This window comes from Megascapheus bottae, chromosome 1 (genome assembly GCF_031878675.1).
Source record: "Megascapheus bottae isolate mThoBot1 chromosome 1, mThoBot2.hap1, whole genome shotgun sequence".
NCBI lineage: Eukaryota > Metazoa > Chordata > Mammalia > Rodentia > Geomyidae > Megascapheus > Megascapheus bottae.
Genome location: NC_143509.1, coordinates 30,898,291 through 30,915,348, shown reverse-complemented (window position 1 = coordinate 30,915,348; position 17,058 = coordinate 30,898,291). Strand labels below are relative to the sequence as shown.

General features: G+C 47.0%; 2 protein-coding genes across 2 annotated transcripts; both read left to right on the top strand.

Moving 5' to 3' along the window:
• The first annotated feature begins 1,593 nt into the window (after window positions 1-1,593).
• On the top strand, window positions 1,594-10,751 carry Retn (resistin). Its single transcript, XM_090330061.1, has 6 exons — window positions 1,594-1,672; window positions 2,368-2,510; window positions 8,600-8,856; window positions 9,026-9,156; window positions 9,732-9,809; window positions 10,550-10,751. The coding sequence occupies exons 4-6, from the start codon at window positions 9,033-9,035 to the stop codon at window positions 10,684-10,686; spliced, it is 339 nt and encodes a 112-aa protein (XP_090186187.1). The 5' UTR covers window positions 1,594-1,672; window positions 2,368-2,510; window positions 8,600-8,856; window positions 9,026-9,032; the 3' UTR covers window positions 10,687-10,751.
• Window positions 10,752-10,953: 202 nt separating this feature from the next.
• On the top strand, window positions 10,954-16,743 carry Mcemp1 (mast cell expressed membrane protein 1). Its single transcript, XM_090329210.1, has 8 exons — window positions 10,954-10,962; window positions 12,577-12,805; window positions 13,455-13,538; window positions 14,213-14,350; window positions 14,501-14,551; window positions 14,649-14,795; window positions 16,442-16,498; window positions 16,600-16,743. Coding segments are annotated over exons 1-8 (717 nt in total). The 3' UTR covers window positions 16,602-16,743.
• The last annotated feature ends 315 nt before the right edge of the window (window positions 16,744-17,058 follow it).

Here is a 17,058-nt window from a genome sequence, read left to right as displayed (position 1 = left end):
GTGGTTTTTCATTTCTTCAATAGTTAACAAACATAGCCAGAACCAAGCGCAGGTGGTTCATACATATAATCCTAGCTATGCAGGAGGCTAAGAACTGGAAGGATGCACGTTCAAAGCCAGCCCAGGCATAGAAGTCTGGGAGAGGCTATTTCCAAAACTAAGCAGCTCATGCTGGTGTCGCCTGCCTCTCTAATCCTAGCTACTCAGAAGGCTGAGATCTGAGAGTCACAGTTTGAAACCAGCTGGGGCAGAAAAATCCATGAGACTCTTATCCCCAGCTAATCATAGGAAAAACTGGAAGTGCAGCTGTGGCTCAAAGTGGTAGAGCATTGGCCTTGAGCAAAAGAAGCTCAGGGACAGGGACTAAATTCCAAGTTTTAGTGCAGGACTGGCACACACACACACACACACACACACACACACACACACACACACACGGCAGCGGCAGCAAACTGTTGGGTCAGAGGTATGACCTGAGTGGCAGAACACCAGCTGAGCTGTAAGTCCTAAGTACAAATTCAAGTACCGGCAAAATAAATTATACACACACACATCTCCAGGCATGGTGGCAATACCTGTAGCCCTAGCATTCTAGAACCTGAGGCAGGAGGAGCATGAGTTCCAGGTTAACCGGAGCTACACAAGTTAGATCCTGTGTGGAAAATGAAAGAGTCCAGGCATAGTGGCTCATGCATGTAATCGCAGCATCCAGCTATTCAGGAGGTGATGGAAACCAGGATTGTTATTCAAGACCAGCCCAGGTAAAAAGTGAGACCAGTCCTGAGGCTTGAACTCGAGCCTGAGCACTGTCCTTGGGCTTTTCCTCAAGGCTAGTGCTCTACCACTTGAGCCACTGCCCCACTTCTCACTTTTCTATGTATGTGGTACTGAGGAATGGAGCCCAGGTCTTCATGCATGCTAGGCAAGCACTCTACCACTAGGCTAAACTTCAGGCCCCAGTGAGACCTCCTTTTAAGCTATTAGACAGTTTTGGGACCTGTCACCTTAGATATCTAAGGAGGAGGTCATAGATACAGAGGAAGATCACTGACCCTGGACAAAAGCCAAAAGAATTGATCTGAAAAATAACTAGAGCAAAAAAAGACTGGGGAGGTGTGGCGTAAATGACTAGGAAAGGTCTTACTAAAATGTCAGGGAGTATAGCTCAAGTAGAAAAGTACCTGCCTAGCAAGCACAAGGCTCTGAGTTAAAATCCCGGTACCACCCAAAAGCAAAAAAGTTTTCAGGTTGGAGGTAGGGCCAGGAAGGAGAATGTAGTATGCACAAGCCTGGGGATTCACTTCAGCACCCAGACTTTGTCAATGTTATGAGCATAAAGATGTGAAGGGAGAATGGAGTAAAGATGTGAAAATACTTACATAATGAATAGGATGTGAAAATACTAGAATAATGAATGCTATGAAAATACTAAATGAATATGATGTGAAAATACTAACATAATGGATATTATATAAGGGATGAAATATAGCTAAAACACTTAAAGAAGTATATTGTCAATGCCAACTTGTATCTAAGGGCATATGGCCATAAGCGATAAAACCACTAGAACAGGGCCTATGGCAGTTAACGGTGGAAACTGCCAGCACTCAGGCAACAAGATAGAGTAATCATAAATGGTTAAGAGTCCAGATACCCGGCCATAGGAGATAGAGTAAGACACCAGCGCATCCCTGGGCATAACCAATCCGAAAGAGACTTTTCTGGGCCCTAACCAATCCAAATCAAAAAGGAGTTTGGGCCAGAGAGGAGCAGCTAAGGAACGATATAAGCAAAGGACACAGAATGAGGGACAATACTTCTGCTGGCCTTAACGGAGACTGTGTTTCTGTTGTACCCTAAGTTCAAGATCCCCCGAAAGACCACCAGAGACCACGATCAATGCAAGCTGCAAAGAGCCGTTTATTAGCAAGCTCGAACTTGGTCCTCCGCGCCCATGAAGGTCAGAGACGCTTGGAGGCCCCAAGCACAGAGTCAGCACAGTTTTCATAGTACAGAACAAACAAGTCTGGGGGATTTCCATTTTCACAATATTATAGTTAATTAACCCTTACATTGATGGACTCCTTAACCCCTTATCTGCTTTATTAACTGCAAACAGTTGTGAAGCACAGCTGCTGACTCTGGGACAGATTCCAGGTGTCTCCACTAAGTCTCCGAGAGAATAGCTCACGGCTACTGACTTGGGGACAAATTCCTGATGTCTCCACTTAAGTCTCTGAGCGGATAGCTTACGGCACTTTGTAATCCTTCCGAGAAGGGTTTAGGGGAAATCATCTCCCAGCTGTCTGCAAGATGGAGGTACTTTTAACAAGCTATAGCTTCTCAGCTTCGGCTCTTCATTTTTAGCTACAGCTCTTCAGTTCCAGGACTGACTAGGACCAAAACTTGTCATGCAGCCCCGGAGCTCACATCACAACAGGACTGAGAGCTGTGTCTAACAACTGACAGGCAGGCCCTGTTTGACTTCAGGACTAAGAGATACCAGAAAGGTGAGTCCAATGGGTGTGCTGGATAGGCAGAAAAGAATTAGGTAAGTTAAGACTAGAATATAGTAACCAGAATATAGGGTTAACTCTGCTAAACTATGTTAAATCAATATACTATGTTGTATCATATTACCTGCCTATTGGTGAATTACTTCCCCTGCTCACGACAGCCAACTTCCTTTTTTTTTTTTTGGTGGGTCATGGAGCTTGAACTCAGCCTGGGTGTTGTCCCTGAGCTCTCCAGCTCAAGGCTACCACCCTACCCTTGAGCCAAGCCCCACTTCTAGTTTTCTAGAGGTTAATTGGAGATAAGAGTCTCAGGTCCTTTTGTGCCCTGGCTGGCTTTAAAACCTTGATCCTCAGATCTTAGCCTCCTGAGTAGCTAGGTTTACAGGTGTGAGTCACTGTGCCCCAGCTTTTTTTGTTGTTGTTATTGCCCAAAATGTGAATGTTAACCAACAGTTGCTGTCAACAACGTTGTGAAATCGTGTCTGGGGAAAGGAAGTTGCTGTGTAAGGAGAAAGACTTTGCTCTGATGGCACCTGGGTCATCAAGTTCTCTTCTGAGACACTTCAAAATCCAGAAGGAAAAAAAAAAGTCAATTTTTGTATTTTTAAATTTTCTTTGATGATGTTGGGGTTTGAACTCAGGGCCTTGGTGCTTGTTAGGCAGATAATCTACTACTCCAACCCTGCCCTTACCATGCTAGTTGCTTCCTAGACCCTACGGATTAGCCACGCCCGTACTGTTTAAGCCACACCTCCTACCTCTGGAGCCCCACCCCCTCTGCCTCTTACTGCTGGAGTCCTGCTTCCTACTGCTTGAGCCACAAACAGGATTCATGGCCAATACCGCTTCAATCACGCGTCCTACCGCTTGATCCAGAGCGTCTATCGTTTGGCTACGCCTCCTACCTCCTGAGGCCCGCCCCTTATGGTTTAAGCCACGCCCTCTACCAGGATCTGTGACCAATACCGCTTGGGCCACGCCCCTTGCAGGTTTATCAGTAGCTTATACAATTTAGCCACGCCCCCTCCCACCTAAACCCCATCCCTATCACTTCAGCCTCACCTCCAAATACTTGGGCCACACCTCCTGCCACTTGAGCTCTGCCCATTCAGTTTGCCGAGCCACGCCCCTTGCCCCCTCTGGCCACTCCCCTGCCACTTTACCCCCAGCCTCCTACCTCTTAAGCCTGGTTTTCAGCCTCTTTCTTGCTTTAATTTTTTAGATACTTTCTAATGCTTTCAAAGGCCAATTAATCTCAGACTGAGGTTCTTCTACCTCGGCCTCCTGATTAGCTTGCTGTTACACAAACACTGTGCCCAGTCCTAAGGTAACATTTTTAGTATCTTATGTTAATTGCACAAAGCAAGGGGTTTATTATGACAGCTTCATACATGAATATAATATATTTCCATCATACTCACTTCCTTATACTTTTTTTCTTTTTTCCTTTTTCTTTTGCCAGTCCTGGGGCTTGAATTCAGGGCCTTGGGCTTTCTCAAGGATAGCGCTGTACCACTTGAGCCACAGCACCATTTCTGGCTTTTTTTTTCTTCTATGTATGTGGTACTGAGGAATCGAACCGGGGTCTTCCTGCATGCCAGGTGAGCTCTCTACCACTAGTCCAAATACTGGGCCCTTCTTGTACTTTTTCATATTCTTCTCTGGTCACCTTCCCTAGTAGTCCTCCTTTAATTTCATGACTTTTTATTCCCTCTCCCTCGCTTCCACAAGTGAGAGGCAATGCATGCTATGCTTGTCTTTGTGTGTCTGGCTTATTTTATTGACAATGATGAGCTCCAGCTCTTATTAATTTTCCAGCAATGGATATGATCCCCCATCCTTCTTTATGGTCAAATAGTATTTCAGTCTGTAAAGAAATCTTATCCACTCAGGGGCTGATGGGCCCTTAGTGTAATCCCATAAGTTAGTGCTACTGTAAATGTGTTATATACAGGGATCCCTATAGTAAACTGACTTTGACTCTTTGATGTAGCAGGATGATATAATAGTTCTTGTTTTATTTCGTTTTGCTGGTCCTAGGGCTTAAAATCAGAAACTGGGCTTTTTTTTTTTTGCTTAAAACTAGTGCTTTATAAAGAGGATATTAGGAAAGACATCCCATGCTCATGGCTAGGGAGAACCAACATAGTGAAAATGGCTATACTGCCAAAATTGATATACAAATTCAATGCAATCCCCATCAAAATCCCAAAGACATTCTTTACAGAAATAGAAGATATAATCCGAAGATTCATATGGAACAAGAAAAGACCTAGAATAGCCAAAACAATTCTAAGCAAAAAGAGCAATGCTGGTGGTATTACAATACCAGACTTCAAACTCTACTATAGAGCCATAATAACAAAAACTGCTTGGTATTGGCACAAAAACAGACCAGAAGATCAGTGAAACAGAATAGAAGACCTAGAAATAGAACCACATACCTACAGGCAACTTGTATTTGACAAAGGAGCCAAAGATATACAGTGGAACAAACACAGTCTATTCAATTATTGGTGCTGGCAAAACTGGGCAGCCACATGCAGAAAACTAAAAATTGACCCTAGCCTTTCGCCATGCACAAGCATTAACTCAAAGTGGATCAAAGACCTCAACGTCAGACCAGAAACCGTGAAACTGCTACATGATAAAGTAGGAGAGACACTGGAACTCATAGGCACAGGCAAAAGATTCCTGAACAGAATCCCAGGGTCACAACAGATTGGAGAGAGAATTGATAAATGGGACTACCTAAAAATAAAAACTTTCTGCACAGATAAAAACATAGTTGCAAAAGTAGAGAGACAGCCAACCAACTGGGAAAAGATATTCACCAACAATACATCTGACAAATGCTTAATATCCAGTATCTACAGGGAACTCAAGAAACTAATCCCCCCCCAACCCAATAAACCATTCACTAAATGAGCAAGGGAACTAAAGAGAGACCTATCAGAAGAAGAGATTAAAATGGCAGAAAAACATATGAGAAAATGTTCATCATCTATGGTCATAAAGGAAATGCAAATAAAAACAACCCTAAGATACCACCTTACCCCAACAAGAATGGCCAAGATTTTGAACTCAGACAATGACAGTTGCTGTCGGGGTTGTGGAGAAAAAGGAACCCTACTACACTGCTGGTGGGAATGTAGACTAGTTCAGCCACTCTGGAAAGCAGTGTGGAGGTTCCTTAAAGAACTGAAAATAGACCTTCCCTATGATCCTGCCATACCACTTCTGGGCATCCATCCTGAACATCATGACCCAAGGTATTATAAGGACACCTGCTCAGCTATTCTCATCTCTGCACTATTCACAATAGCCAGGCGATGGAAACAACCCAGATGCCCTACTGCAGATGAATGGATACAGAAAATGTGGTATATATACACAATGGAATTCTACATAGCCAACAGACAAGATAAAATAATGGCATTCACAGGGAAGTGGATGAATCTAGAGCAAATCATGTTGAGTGAGACAAGTCAAGACCTAAGGAACAAAAGGCGCATGGTATCCTTAATATGTGGCTATTAAATCCAAAGTGTACAAGAGCGAGGACCCAATAACTGCAGACCCAAAGCTATGGACATGGTAATGGAAATACAAACATAACTATATAGATATAAAAACCTATGACTCTATAGACATAATGTTTTATTTCATAAATTAATATGTTTCTATGACATACAAACCCTTAGCCTAATTTTGATTAAGTTCTAAATACTAAGTCCCAGTGATTGTAAGTAGAGATTCCCTCCTTGAACACTTGTTTGTTAAACTTGTCATTTAAAATATGATGTAAAAATCAACATTAATAAATTCTTTAATAAAAAAAGACTAGTGCTTTACCACTTGAGCCACAGCGCCACTTCCAGCTTTTTGGTGGTTCATTGGAGATAAGATTCACAGAATTTCCTGCCCAGGCTGGGTTTGATCCAATGATCCTCAGATCTCGGCTTCCTGAGTAGCTAGGATTACAGGTGTGAGCCACTAGTCCCTGACTGGTCTGTGATTTTTAGAATATGTCTTTGAGTTACCCCTTAAAACCACTGTCCCGTTTTGGGCTCAGTGGTAGAGTACCTGCCTAGCAAGCATCAGGTCTTGAGTGAAAATCCGAATACCAGGACTGGAAATATAGCTTAGTGGTAGAGTGCTTGCTAAGCATACATGATGCCCTGAGTTTGATCCCTCAGTACCACAGAAAACAGGAAGAACCAGAAGTGGCTCTATGCTCAAGTCATAGAATAGTAGCCTTGAGCAAAAGAAGCTTAAGGACAGCCTGGTCCTGATTTCAAGCCCTAGGACTGGCAATAAATAAATAAATAAATAATCCCAGTACCACACAAGACAAAAAAAAGTAAGATTTCAAACCAAAGCACAAGCAGTTGTCTTATCTCACAGATTGCAAATTGCCCAGGGCTAGTGGTAAGAATGGGGAACCTGGTACATTTGCGCTGCTGTGGGATGTGTGGTGGAGGCCAGGGAGATGGGGAGTTTCCTTCATATCAGGAAACTGTAACCAGATGACCCAGGCCCTCACCCTTCCTCATTTGGAGAAGAATTGCTCCATAAACTTATGCCCCCCTCCTACAATTTCTTCATTTCTCCAGTGACCTAGAGAACGCTTTTCCTATCCTGGATGGCTTTGAGCCTGGATCTTCAGATCTTAGCCTCTTGAATAGCTTAAATTGGCATCCATGAACCACCAGAGCCTGGTTCACACCTATGACCACCCAAGAAATGTCCTTTAACATTCCCCCCATGCCTCTCCCCAGCACACCTTTCAGTGAATGAATCAGGATGGTCTTGGTACTAGACTTAGACCTGGGTTCAAATCTAACTTTTCTCTACACTGGCTATGTGACCCAGGACAAGCTAATTGTGCTCTCTGTAAGCAGAGATAATTATCACAGGCAACTCACTGGCTATTTGTTTTTTTGTTTGTTTGTTTGTTTTTTTGCCAGTCTGGGCTTGAGCTCAGGGCCTGAGCACTGTCCTTGGACTTTCTCAAGGCTAGAGCTCTACCACTTGAGCCTCAGCACCACTTCCGGCTTTTTTCTATGTATGTGGTACCGAGGAATCGAACCCGGGTCTTCACGCATGCTAGGTAAGCACTTTAACCACTAGGCCAAACTCCCAGCCCTCACTGGCTATTTGTAATGATTAAATAAGATCATATGTCCTCCATCACAGGATTAAACTTCCCCCCAAAGAGCAGATAGGGAAGTCTCAGGATTTCCAGGGATGGAGATTCCTTGGGTCCTGGCTAAGGAAATATGGCAGTGCCCAAGGCTTTTACATGTGTTCCGATTATTCTACTTGGAGACGAAGCCAGTGCCCCATCACTCTCTCCAATTTCCTAGAGCCACCCATTATCACAGCCTGGTTCCCTGGGCAACGAGTCATCTTCTGGCAAAACAGCCAATCAGAAGCCAGAAGTTCCTGGGAAGATGGTGCCAGTGTTAAAAAAATATATGTGTATATATATCCTCTTTGTTCAAATGAGGCTTCAAGGACAGATACATATATATTAGCAGTCAGAAGAAATGAGCTGATAACTTCTATTCACAAAGAAAGCAATCTCTGCAGACACAAACTAATCCTGTCTCCTCTCTCTCTCTCTCTCTCTCTCTCTCTCTCTCTCTCTCTCTCTCTCTCTCTCTCTCTCTCTCTCTTTCTCTCTCTCTATCTCTCTCTGGTGTTTTGTTTTGTATCTCTTCTCTGGGTCTGTTTCTCTCTTTATTTGGTGCCAGGCCTGGGGCTTGAGCACAGGGCCTGGGCACTGTTTCTGAGATTTTCTGTTTAAGGTGGATGCTCTACCATTTGAGCCACAACTCTACTTCCTACTTTTTGCTGGGTCACTGGAATCTCATGTACTTTCCTGTTCAGGCTGGCTTTGAACTTTGATCCTCAGAGCTCTGTCCCTGTAATCCTAGGATTACAGGGGTAACCACTGGGTCCTACCTGCTCCAGACTAAACATGATGGGTGAGGCTCACCAAGTTAACTGTTGTTTCAATAGGGTAGGGTCCCCCCCTACACACACTTCTGCAAACAAACTTCTGTTCTCTGCCCCAGTTGAAAGTACCCTTGTGTGCATGCTCACCCAGATGTGGACATATGGCCTTGGCAGCGAGATGGCAGCGTCTTCCCCTCTGGGGCCTCTCCAATCCCCTCCCTGGATTTCCTGTTGTCCCCTCAAAATGGGAAGGAATATGGAGTAAGATGCCTATTAGCCAAGACAGGAAGGTCCTCACCCTGAGGCCTCAGAGACACAGCTGAGGCACAAGAAGTTGAATCGGAGCTTTGATTTGTGTCCTGCGGAGTCTGACCAGGTACGTGATCCGCCTTTTACAGTCCCATTTTAACAGGCCGGGGACAAACCTGGACTTCTGTCTGCCTCTCCCACTGGAAAATACCAGGTCCCAGGGTTCTGGTGTAGCAAAATTCTCCCCTGCATGTAAGGAGCTGACTGGACCTGGGCTGCTTGGTTCTTTCCTACAGCAATAGGATGAAGGCTCTATCTCTCCTCCTCTTCCTCTTCTCTGTGCTGAGTCTGTCAGTGACCAGTGAGTCTCAGTGCTCCCTAGAAGATGTCATCCATCAGAAGATAAAGGAAGACATGAAGTCTCTGAGTGAGTACCCTCCCCCACCAATCCAGAGAATTAGACGCCTCTGGTTCCAGACACAGGTGTGATCTGGCCTGACCAAATGTCAACTGCAAAGCCACCACGGTCACAACCCCCTACCATATGTAACCCTGTCTTGAACCCCAATTCCAAGCTCAACCTCAGCTCCCATCCAAACCTTGTCTTCCTCAGAAATAACCAAGTACAGGCAAAATGGAACTCATGGCCTGGCATTGTCCCTGAGCTTTTTCGCTCCAGGCTGCTGTTCTCCCCCTTGAGCCAATCCAGCTCCACTTCTAACTTTTTTTGCTAGTGAGTTGGAGATAAAGAGTCTCACAGACTTTCCTGCCCAGGCTGGCCTTGGTCTCTGTAGATGTCAGCCTCCTGAATAGCTAGGGCGATAGACGGGAGCCGGGGGCACCTGGCTGTAGCAAGATCTCATTCTGTAGCTCAGGCTGGTCTTTTGTTCTCAATCCTCCAGTCTCTGTCTCTCCAGTGCTGGGATTCCAGCCATGTGTCACAATCCTAGCACTGGGGCTGGACAGCTGGTCTTAAAACCCTTCCCGTTGTCTCCCTTGCAGTTTTAGAGCTGTTCAGGGGCATTGATCTGCATTGTAAGACCATCACAGCCAGGGGGGACCTTGCTTCTTGTCCTGCAGGTGAGTACAGAAGGCTGCTGTGGAGCCTCTCCACTGTGTCCCATAGCCAGGCACCGGAAGCTCATGCCTGTTCTCCTCGCTACTCAAGAAGCTGAGATCTGAGAATTGGGGTTTGAAGTCTGTGAGACTCTTTTTGGTTTTGTTTCGTTTGTCAGTCATGGGACTTGAACTCTGGGCCTGGGCATTGTCCTTAAGCTCTGCAGTACAAGGCTACTTTCGGTTTTCTGGTGGTTCATTGGAGATGAGTCTCTCAGACTTCAGTGTCTGGGCTGGCTTTGAATCATGATCCTCAGACCTCAGCCTCCTGAGTAGCTAGGATGACAGGTGTGAGCCACCACACCCAGCAAGACTCTAATGTTAAATTAGTTTAAAAAAAAATCTAGGCGCCAGGCACAGTGGCTCACATGGTAAGCTGCTAGTTTTGAGCACAGACAGGCTTAGGGACAGCATCCAGGTCCAGAGTTCAAGCCCTAGGACCAGCAAAAAAGGAAAAAAAAAATCATCCTGTGTCTCCCTCCTCCCACTTCCTGCCTCTAAAGTCCCAGCCTCCTCCCTGCAATCCCAATTGCTAATTGCTAGAGTCCATTTCCTCAGGATACTGGGGCCCAGAAATACCTATCTTCCCCCACTCCCGGCATCCTGCTCTCATTCTTGTGTGGGAGCCTCCAGCCACCTTCTGCACCCCTGTTTGGAGTTCCAGTTCCGTGGTTCAAGCTCTCACTCTGCCCCGACTCCTGCAGGTCACGCTGTCACCGGATGCACCTGTGGAATGGGCTGTGGCTCATGGGACGTGCGTGGTGCCAACACGTGCCACTGTCAGTGCGCAGGCATGGACTGGACCGGGGCACGCTGCTGCCAACTGAGGCACACCCCTTGATGTTGTTTGAGGGGAAGGGGGGCGTGCAGGGATGGGGGTGAGCTTGGGGCGTGGAAATAAAGCAAATGATAATGGTGATGATATAGTGGTGGTGGTGATATTGATTCTAAGGGTCAGGATGATGATGAGGGTAAAGAGTTAGACATTGGGGGATCTTGACTACTCAGGAGCCTGAGAGCTGAGGACCATAGTTCAAAGCCAGCCTGGGCCAGGAAAGTCTGTGAGACTCCTATTTCCAACGAATCACCAAAAAGCTGCAATGGAGCCATGGCCCAGGTAGTAGAGCATTAGCTTTGGGCAAAAATACTCAAGGACAGTGCCCAGGCCTTGAATTCGAGCCCCACAACTGGAACCCCCCCACACAGATGATGATGATGATGGTGATGATAGTGATGATGGTGAAGATGATGAGGAGGAGGAGGATGGGGCCTGTAGAGATTGTTTACTGAGATGAGGAATGTGGGGGTGGGGATATTGACTGGGGTCCCCCAAGATTGGAGCCTGTGTAATGACGTGGGAGTGAGAAAAATCCATGGAGGCATAGTTAAGGGTGATAAAAGAGTTTTTTAGTCAGAGTGCAACTGCCTTGTCCTGGGCTACCTCAGAACTAGGGGGATGGGGGGGTACATATTGTTCTCTCCTCTCCACAAGCTTCTCGCCTGTCCGCAGGCCTCTCTGCAAGCCTCTCCTATCCACAGGCCTGGCCATGGCCCCACTTCAGAAGTTTCTTTCTTTCTTTCTTTCTTTTGTTCTTTCTTTCTTTCTTTCTTTCTTTCTTTTTTTTTTTGCTAGTCCTGAGCTTGAACTCAGGGCCTAGGCACTTTCCTTGGGCTTTCTCAAGGCTAGAACCCTACCACAAAAATAAGTACATTCAGTAAACATGTGGCTCACAGATGTGTTTTGAGATGGGTGTGTTTTGGCCAGCAGTCAGCTGCTTATGCCTGAAATCCTTGATGCTTAGAAAGCTGAAGTCTGAGGATTGAATTCAAAGCCAGCCAAGGGAAGGAAAGTCCATGAGACTCATATCTCCAGTGAACCAGTAAAAAGCCAGAAGTGAGGCGTGGCTCAAGTGGCAGAGTACCAAGTTGAATGGAAAGGCTAAGGGCCAGGGACCAGGAGCCTGGCCTAGTGGTAGAGTGCTTGCCTAGCTTGCATGAAGCTCTGGGTTCTACTCCTTGGTATCACATACCCAGAAAAAGCTGGAAGTGGTGCTATGGCTCAAGTGGTAGAACTCTAGCCTTGAGAAAGCCCAAGGACAGTGCCCAGGCCCTGAGCTCAAGCCCAGGACTGGCACACACACACACACACACACTCACACAGCTATGGGCTGGAAGTTTGGCCTATTGTAGAGTGCTTGCTTAGCATGCACAAAGACCCAGGTCTGATTCCTCCATGGGGAAGCAATGAATGGCTGAAATGGGTGTCTCTTTGTCCGGAGTCCTCAGACCATGGACAGGACCTGGTCGGGTCTCCTTCTTGGCAGGGGAGATGAACTCAGTGGTCAGCCTTTTGCCACACATCAGTTCCTTTTTCTCTTTGTGTCCTTAGAGAAGTTGAAACTTGGAGGTTGAGTGAAACTGTGGGGTGACCCTGGGGCTTATGAGGTGGGAGAAGTGGTGAACTTGAGAATTCTGCCTTCAAGCTTGACAGCTCGTACCCCTAAAGAGTGAGTGGAGTGTCTGTCCACTTCTCCATTGAAACGAAGGACAGAAAAGAGGGGGAGCCACATCCAGGTACCTTGTCTGTCTTTCTGTCTGTCTATCTCTCAGCCATACCTCATCTCCCCAGAGCGTCCCATAAAAGTCCGTCTTCTGGCTCTAGGTCTAGACATTCCAGTTCATCTTCAGAGCCTGCTTCCTCTAAAAGGTAAGGCTGTCCCCAGAATGAGAGTGCTGTAACTCTCCCTCAAAGGAAGAGGCAACTGTCTTTCCCTCCACTCCACCCTGCCTTCACATTTCCCCATCTGCCCTGGCACCTTCCGGTGGGTTGGGATCATATGGGGACAGACCAGCCGTCCTGGGGACCGCGCGGGCTACAGAGGTCTATATAAACCAGCAGAACAAGATGCAGACGGCAGCTTCCAAAGACAAGATAAGGAGGAGACCAGGCCAGGAGAAAGGTCAGAAGCCTCTGGGTGGCAAGGAGATGGTGGAGAAGGAGAGGCCGGGCTGGGAGGGGTCGGGGCCAAAGGTGGAGGTAATCAAGCACCTTCCTTCCAAGGTAGGCTCAAGCATGTGCACTGGGTGTGTGAATTTTCTCAAACCCTCATGTGTGTGTGTGTGTGTGTGTGTGTGTGTGTGTGTGTGTGTGTGTGTGTGCCAGGTCCTAAGGCTTGAACTCAGCATCTGGGTACTGTCTTGAGCTTTTGTATCAGGCTGGTGCCCTATCACTTTTAGCTTTTTGCTGACTATTTAGAAACCAGTTTCCTGCCCAGGCTGGCCTCACACCCTGATCCTCAGTTCTCAGCCTCTTGAGTAGCTAGGATTATAGGCAGGAGCCAATGGTGCCTGGCACTGCTTTATCTTTCACTCACTGTTCATGAGTGTGTGTGTGTGTCTGTGTGTGTGTGTGTGACAGAGAGAGAGAGACAGAGAGAGAGAGAGAGAGACAGAGACAGAGACAGAGACAGAGACAGAGACAGAGACAAAGAGAGAAAGACAGAGAGAGAGCGACAGAGAGAGAGAGAAAAACCAGTATCTCTGAGCCTCCTCCCCATCCCCCTCAAGCTCTGAACAGGTCTCTATGTCCCCTCTCATCACCCCACCCAGATGCTGATGACCCTGATTATGAGAATATTACCTTGGCCCGAAACAGGGAGCAACCAAAGGGTTCTCAGCCAGCACCCAAACAAGGTGAGTCTGGTGGATTGTCGGTCCACCTGCCCCAGCCCTCCCCTAGTTTGAGAAGGGGTCTCCAGCAGGCCCCTCCAGCAGGAACAAGGGGCTGCCAGGGAGGCAGTGGAGAATAGCATAATACAGTGACATAGAGCCTGATGGTAGAGCTGGGGTGTCTGAGAAATCCCTGGTAGTGGGGCAGGCAAATATTGGGTGCTGGTGTTGGTGACTGCATCAGAGAGACAAGTTGGTTGGAAAGGACAAAGAGACAGGACAGTCATGGCCTGACACCATGAATCCTAGCTACTCAGGAGGCTGAGACCTGAGGATCATAGTTCAGACTAAGCTGGGGCAGATAAATCTATAAAACTCTCATCTCCAAGGAATCACCAAAAAGCCAAAAGTGGAGCCGTGGCTCAAGTGGGCAGAGTGCCAGCAAAAAAAAAAAAAAAAAGTCAAATGAGAATGCCTGGATCTGAGTTCAATCCCACACAGCAGCCCGTGGTGCTAATGGAACTTGGTAATGGCAGCAGCGCTGGCCCATCTTGGGCCACGGTGGCTAGTTTTGTTGGATGATACCTGTGCTGTCATGGCTGCTCATGGGCGTAGAAGGATGAAAGTTGCCCCTGGCGCCATGTTGGACCCCCCACAGATCACATGATTCTTTTTTTTTTTTTTTGTCTCATTTGCAGCCTCAGCCCAGCCCCTGTCACCTGGGGATACAACTCAGGTCCCTGCCTGGCTACACAGAGCCATCATGAGTCTGTACATCTTTCTGGCCCTGGTTTTCCTGCTGTGCATTATGCTGGCTGCCTTGATCTTGGTGAAGTGTGAGTCCTTGTTTTTTATGTTGGGGTGTGTTGGGGGGGGAGATACCAGTGTTTTTACTTCCTTCTCTGCCCACTCCCCCCCCACTCTCTCCCAACTCCCCTGGAGCAGAGCCAAGAGCTTCCAGGCTTTTCCTGCTCTCTCCTAAATAGATTCTAAGGTATCCACAGAGCTGATAGGCTTGAAAAAGGAGCTTTGGAATGGTGAGTGGAGACCCCCTAAAAGAGCCCCGGGGGGGTGGTTGTGGTGAGCATGGGGGAGTCACTTGATCACTCAGATGCCCCAACTCCACACCCTTAGTCTCGGACTCCTTGCGGATGTTCCAGGATGAGGAGAGGAGCTACTGGAACACCATCAAAACAACCATCAACCATGGCCAGAATACCATCATTTCCACAGGGAACAGAGTCTACGCCGAGGTCCAGAAGCTGAAGATGGTGCCCACAGGTGCTCGCGCACATCTGCCCTTAGTGGGAGGGGGGAGAGGTTGTTATTGTTGGCAGTGTTAGGGATTGAACATGGGGCCTCACACAGGTTAGGTGGGTGCTTGACTGCTTGAGCCACGCATCCCATGCCTTTTTGTGTTGGTTTTCTTTTTCCCAGTCGTGAGGCTTGATCTCAGGGCCTGAACACTGTCCTGGGCTCACTCCCGGCGAGTTTTTTTGTTTTGGTCAGTCCTAGGGCAAAGCACTTTACCACTAAAGCCGCACTTCCAGCACCGAGATGGAGTTCTGTGGATTTTTTTTTTTTTTAATCTCTACTCTGGGGGCCGAGAGCTTGGCCTAGTGGTAGAGTGCTTGCCTAGCATGCACAAAGACCCGGGTTTGATTTCTCAGTACCACATACATAGAAAAAGCCAGAAGTGGTGCTGTGGCTCAAGTGGTCGAGCTCTAGCCTTGAGGAAGCCCAAGGATAGTGCTCAGGCCCTGAGTTCAAGTCCCAGGACTGGCAAAAAAAATCCTATTCTGGCCTAGAACCATAGTTCCTTCAGTGTCTGCCTCTGAAGTAGCTAGGATTAAGTGTTTGGGTCACTGTACTGAGTTACTATTATTATTATTATTATTATTATTATTATTATTATTAGTGGAGCTTGAACTCTGAGCCTGGGCGCTGTCTCTGAGCTTTTAGTTCAAGGCTACTGCCCTACCCCTTGAGCCACAGTGCTACTTCCAGTTTTCTGGTGATTAATTAGAGATAAGAGTATCATGGAGTTTAGTGCCCAGGCTGGCTTTGAACTGCAATCCTCAGATCTCAGCCTCCTGAGTAGCTAGGATTACAGAAGCGAGCCACCACTCCCAGCCTGGCTTATTATTTTTTTAAAATTAAATTAAGGATGGGCACTGTTGGCTCACATCTGTAATCACAGCTACTCAGAAAACGGAGATCTGAGGATCTCAGTTCAATGCCAGCCTAGGCAAGAAAGTCCATGAAATTCTTTCCTCCAATTAAACACCTCAAAAGCTGGAAGTAGTACTGTGGCTCAAGGGGTAGAGTGCTAGCCTTAAGCAAAAACAAAACAAACACCCCTTAGGAACAGTACCTGGGCCCTGAGTTCAAGCCCCAGGACTGGCACAAAGAATTTTAGTTGTTATTATTGTCTTTATATTGTTGCTGGTAGTGGTACTTGAACTCAGGATCTCTCATTCTCAGTGGGTGTTTTTATTCAAGGCTAGTGTTCCACCACTTGAGCCATAGTTCCACTATGGCTTTTCTTTTGCTGGTTAATTTGAGATAAGAGTCCTATAGACTTTCCTGCCGGAGCTAGATTTGAACCGGGCTCCTTAGATCTGTCTTCAACGTCGCTGAGATGACCAGAGTGAGCCACCAGAGCTCAATCATTCATTTTGATGTTCAACACCAAGTTGGGTGCTGGAGATTCAGGAAAGAGATATCTGTGGGTGGGAAGGAGGTGTGTGTGGGAGCCACTGGACTGGGTAGAATTACTGGCTGTGGCGGGGGGGGGATTTTAAGCACTAGTGTGAACCCCAAAATATAGGGATCTTATTCAACCCAGGCTGGTTGCCTAATAGGGGGTGGCTTCCAATGAAAGTAGAGGCTCTGTATGAAGCCCCTTCACTGTTTCACCTTTCCAGATCTCACTAAAATGAAGGATCAAGTACAGAAAATTCTGGACATGCTGATGAAACAATGTAAGCAGGCTCTGGGGGGAGCAGGTGGGCCGGTATGGCTGGAGCCTTGGGCCTGGCCCCGGTTCTAATCTGCCTCACCTGACATCTCTCCCCTCCCCCAGAACCAAATCCTTCATAAAGGAGAAGGCACATTGGCCACTGTATGAGACCGGATCACCTCTGCCAGTGAAGATGAAAAAAAAATGGGGTCCCCCAGCGATGCATAGAGAATCCTGTCTCAGGGAGAATAAATGTTGTACTCTGTGTGTGTGACTATACTAGGAGTTGAACTCAGGGACTTGTTTTTTTCTTTCTTTTCTCTGAAGCCTAGTGCTCAACCATTTAAATCACAGCTCCACTTCTGGCTTTTTGGTGGTTTATGGAAAATAAGGGGCTCATGGATTTTTCTTGCGCTGGGCTAGCTTTGAACTGTGATCCTCAGGCCTCTCTCAGGTCCTGAGTAGCTGGAATGATGGGCCTGAGGAACTATTTTGCACAGGGTGGGGTTTTTCCTCATATCTCCAGTTACACACACACACACACACACACACACACACACACACGTGTGTAAGCAAGACTTA

Coding starts and splice junctions, on each gene's coding strand:
- Mcemp1 (XM_090329210.1), top strand. Junction 14,351..14,500: donor TGCCTTGATCTTGGTGAAGT/GTGAGTCCTTGT, acceptor TCTCCTAAATAG/ATTCTAAGGTATCCACAGAG. Junction 14,796..16,441: donor GCTGAAGATGGTGCCCACAG/GTGCTCGCGCAC, acceptor TCACCTTTCCAG/ATCTCACTAAAATGAAGGAT.
- Retn (XM_090330061.1), top strand. CDS start 9,033: ATGAAGGCTCTATCTCTCCTCCTCTTCCTCTTCTCTGTGCTGAGTCTG. Junction 9,157..9,731: donor GGAAGACATGAAGTCTCTGA/GTGAGTACCCTC, acceptor TCTCCCTTGCAG/TTTTAGAGCTGTTCAGGGGC. Junction 9,810..10,549: donor CCTTGCTTCTTGTCCTGCAG/GTGAGTACAGAA, acceptor CGACTCCTGCAG/GTCACGCTGTCACCGGATGC.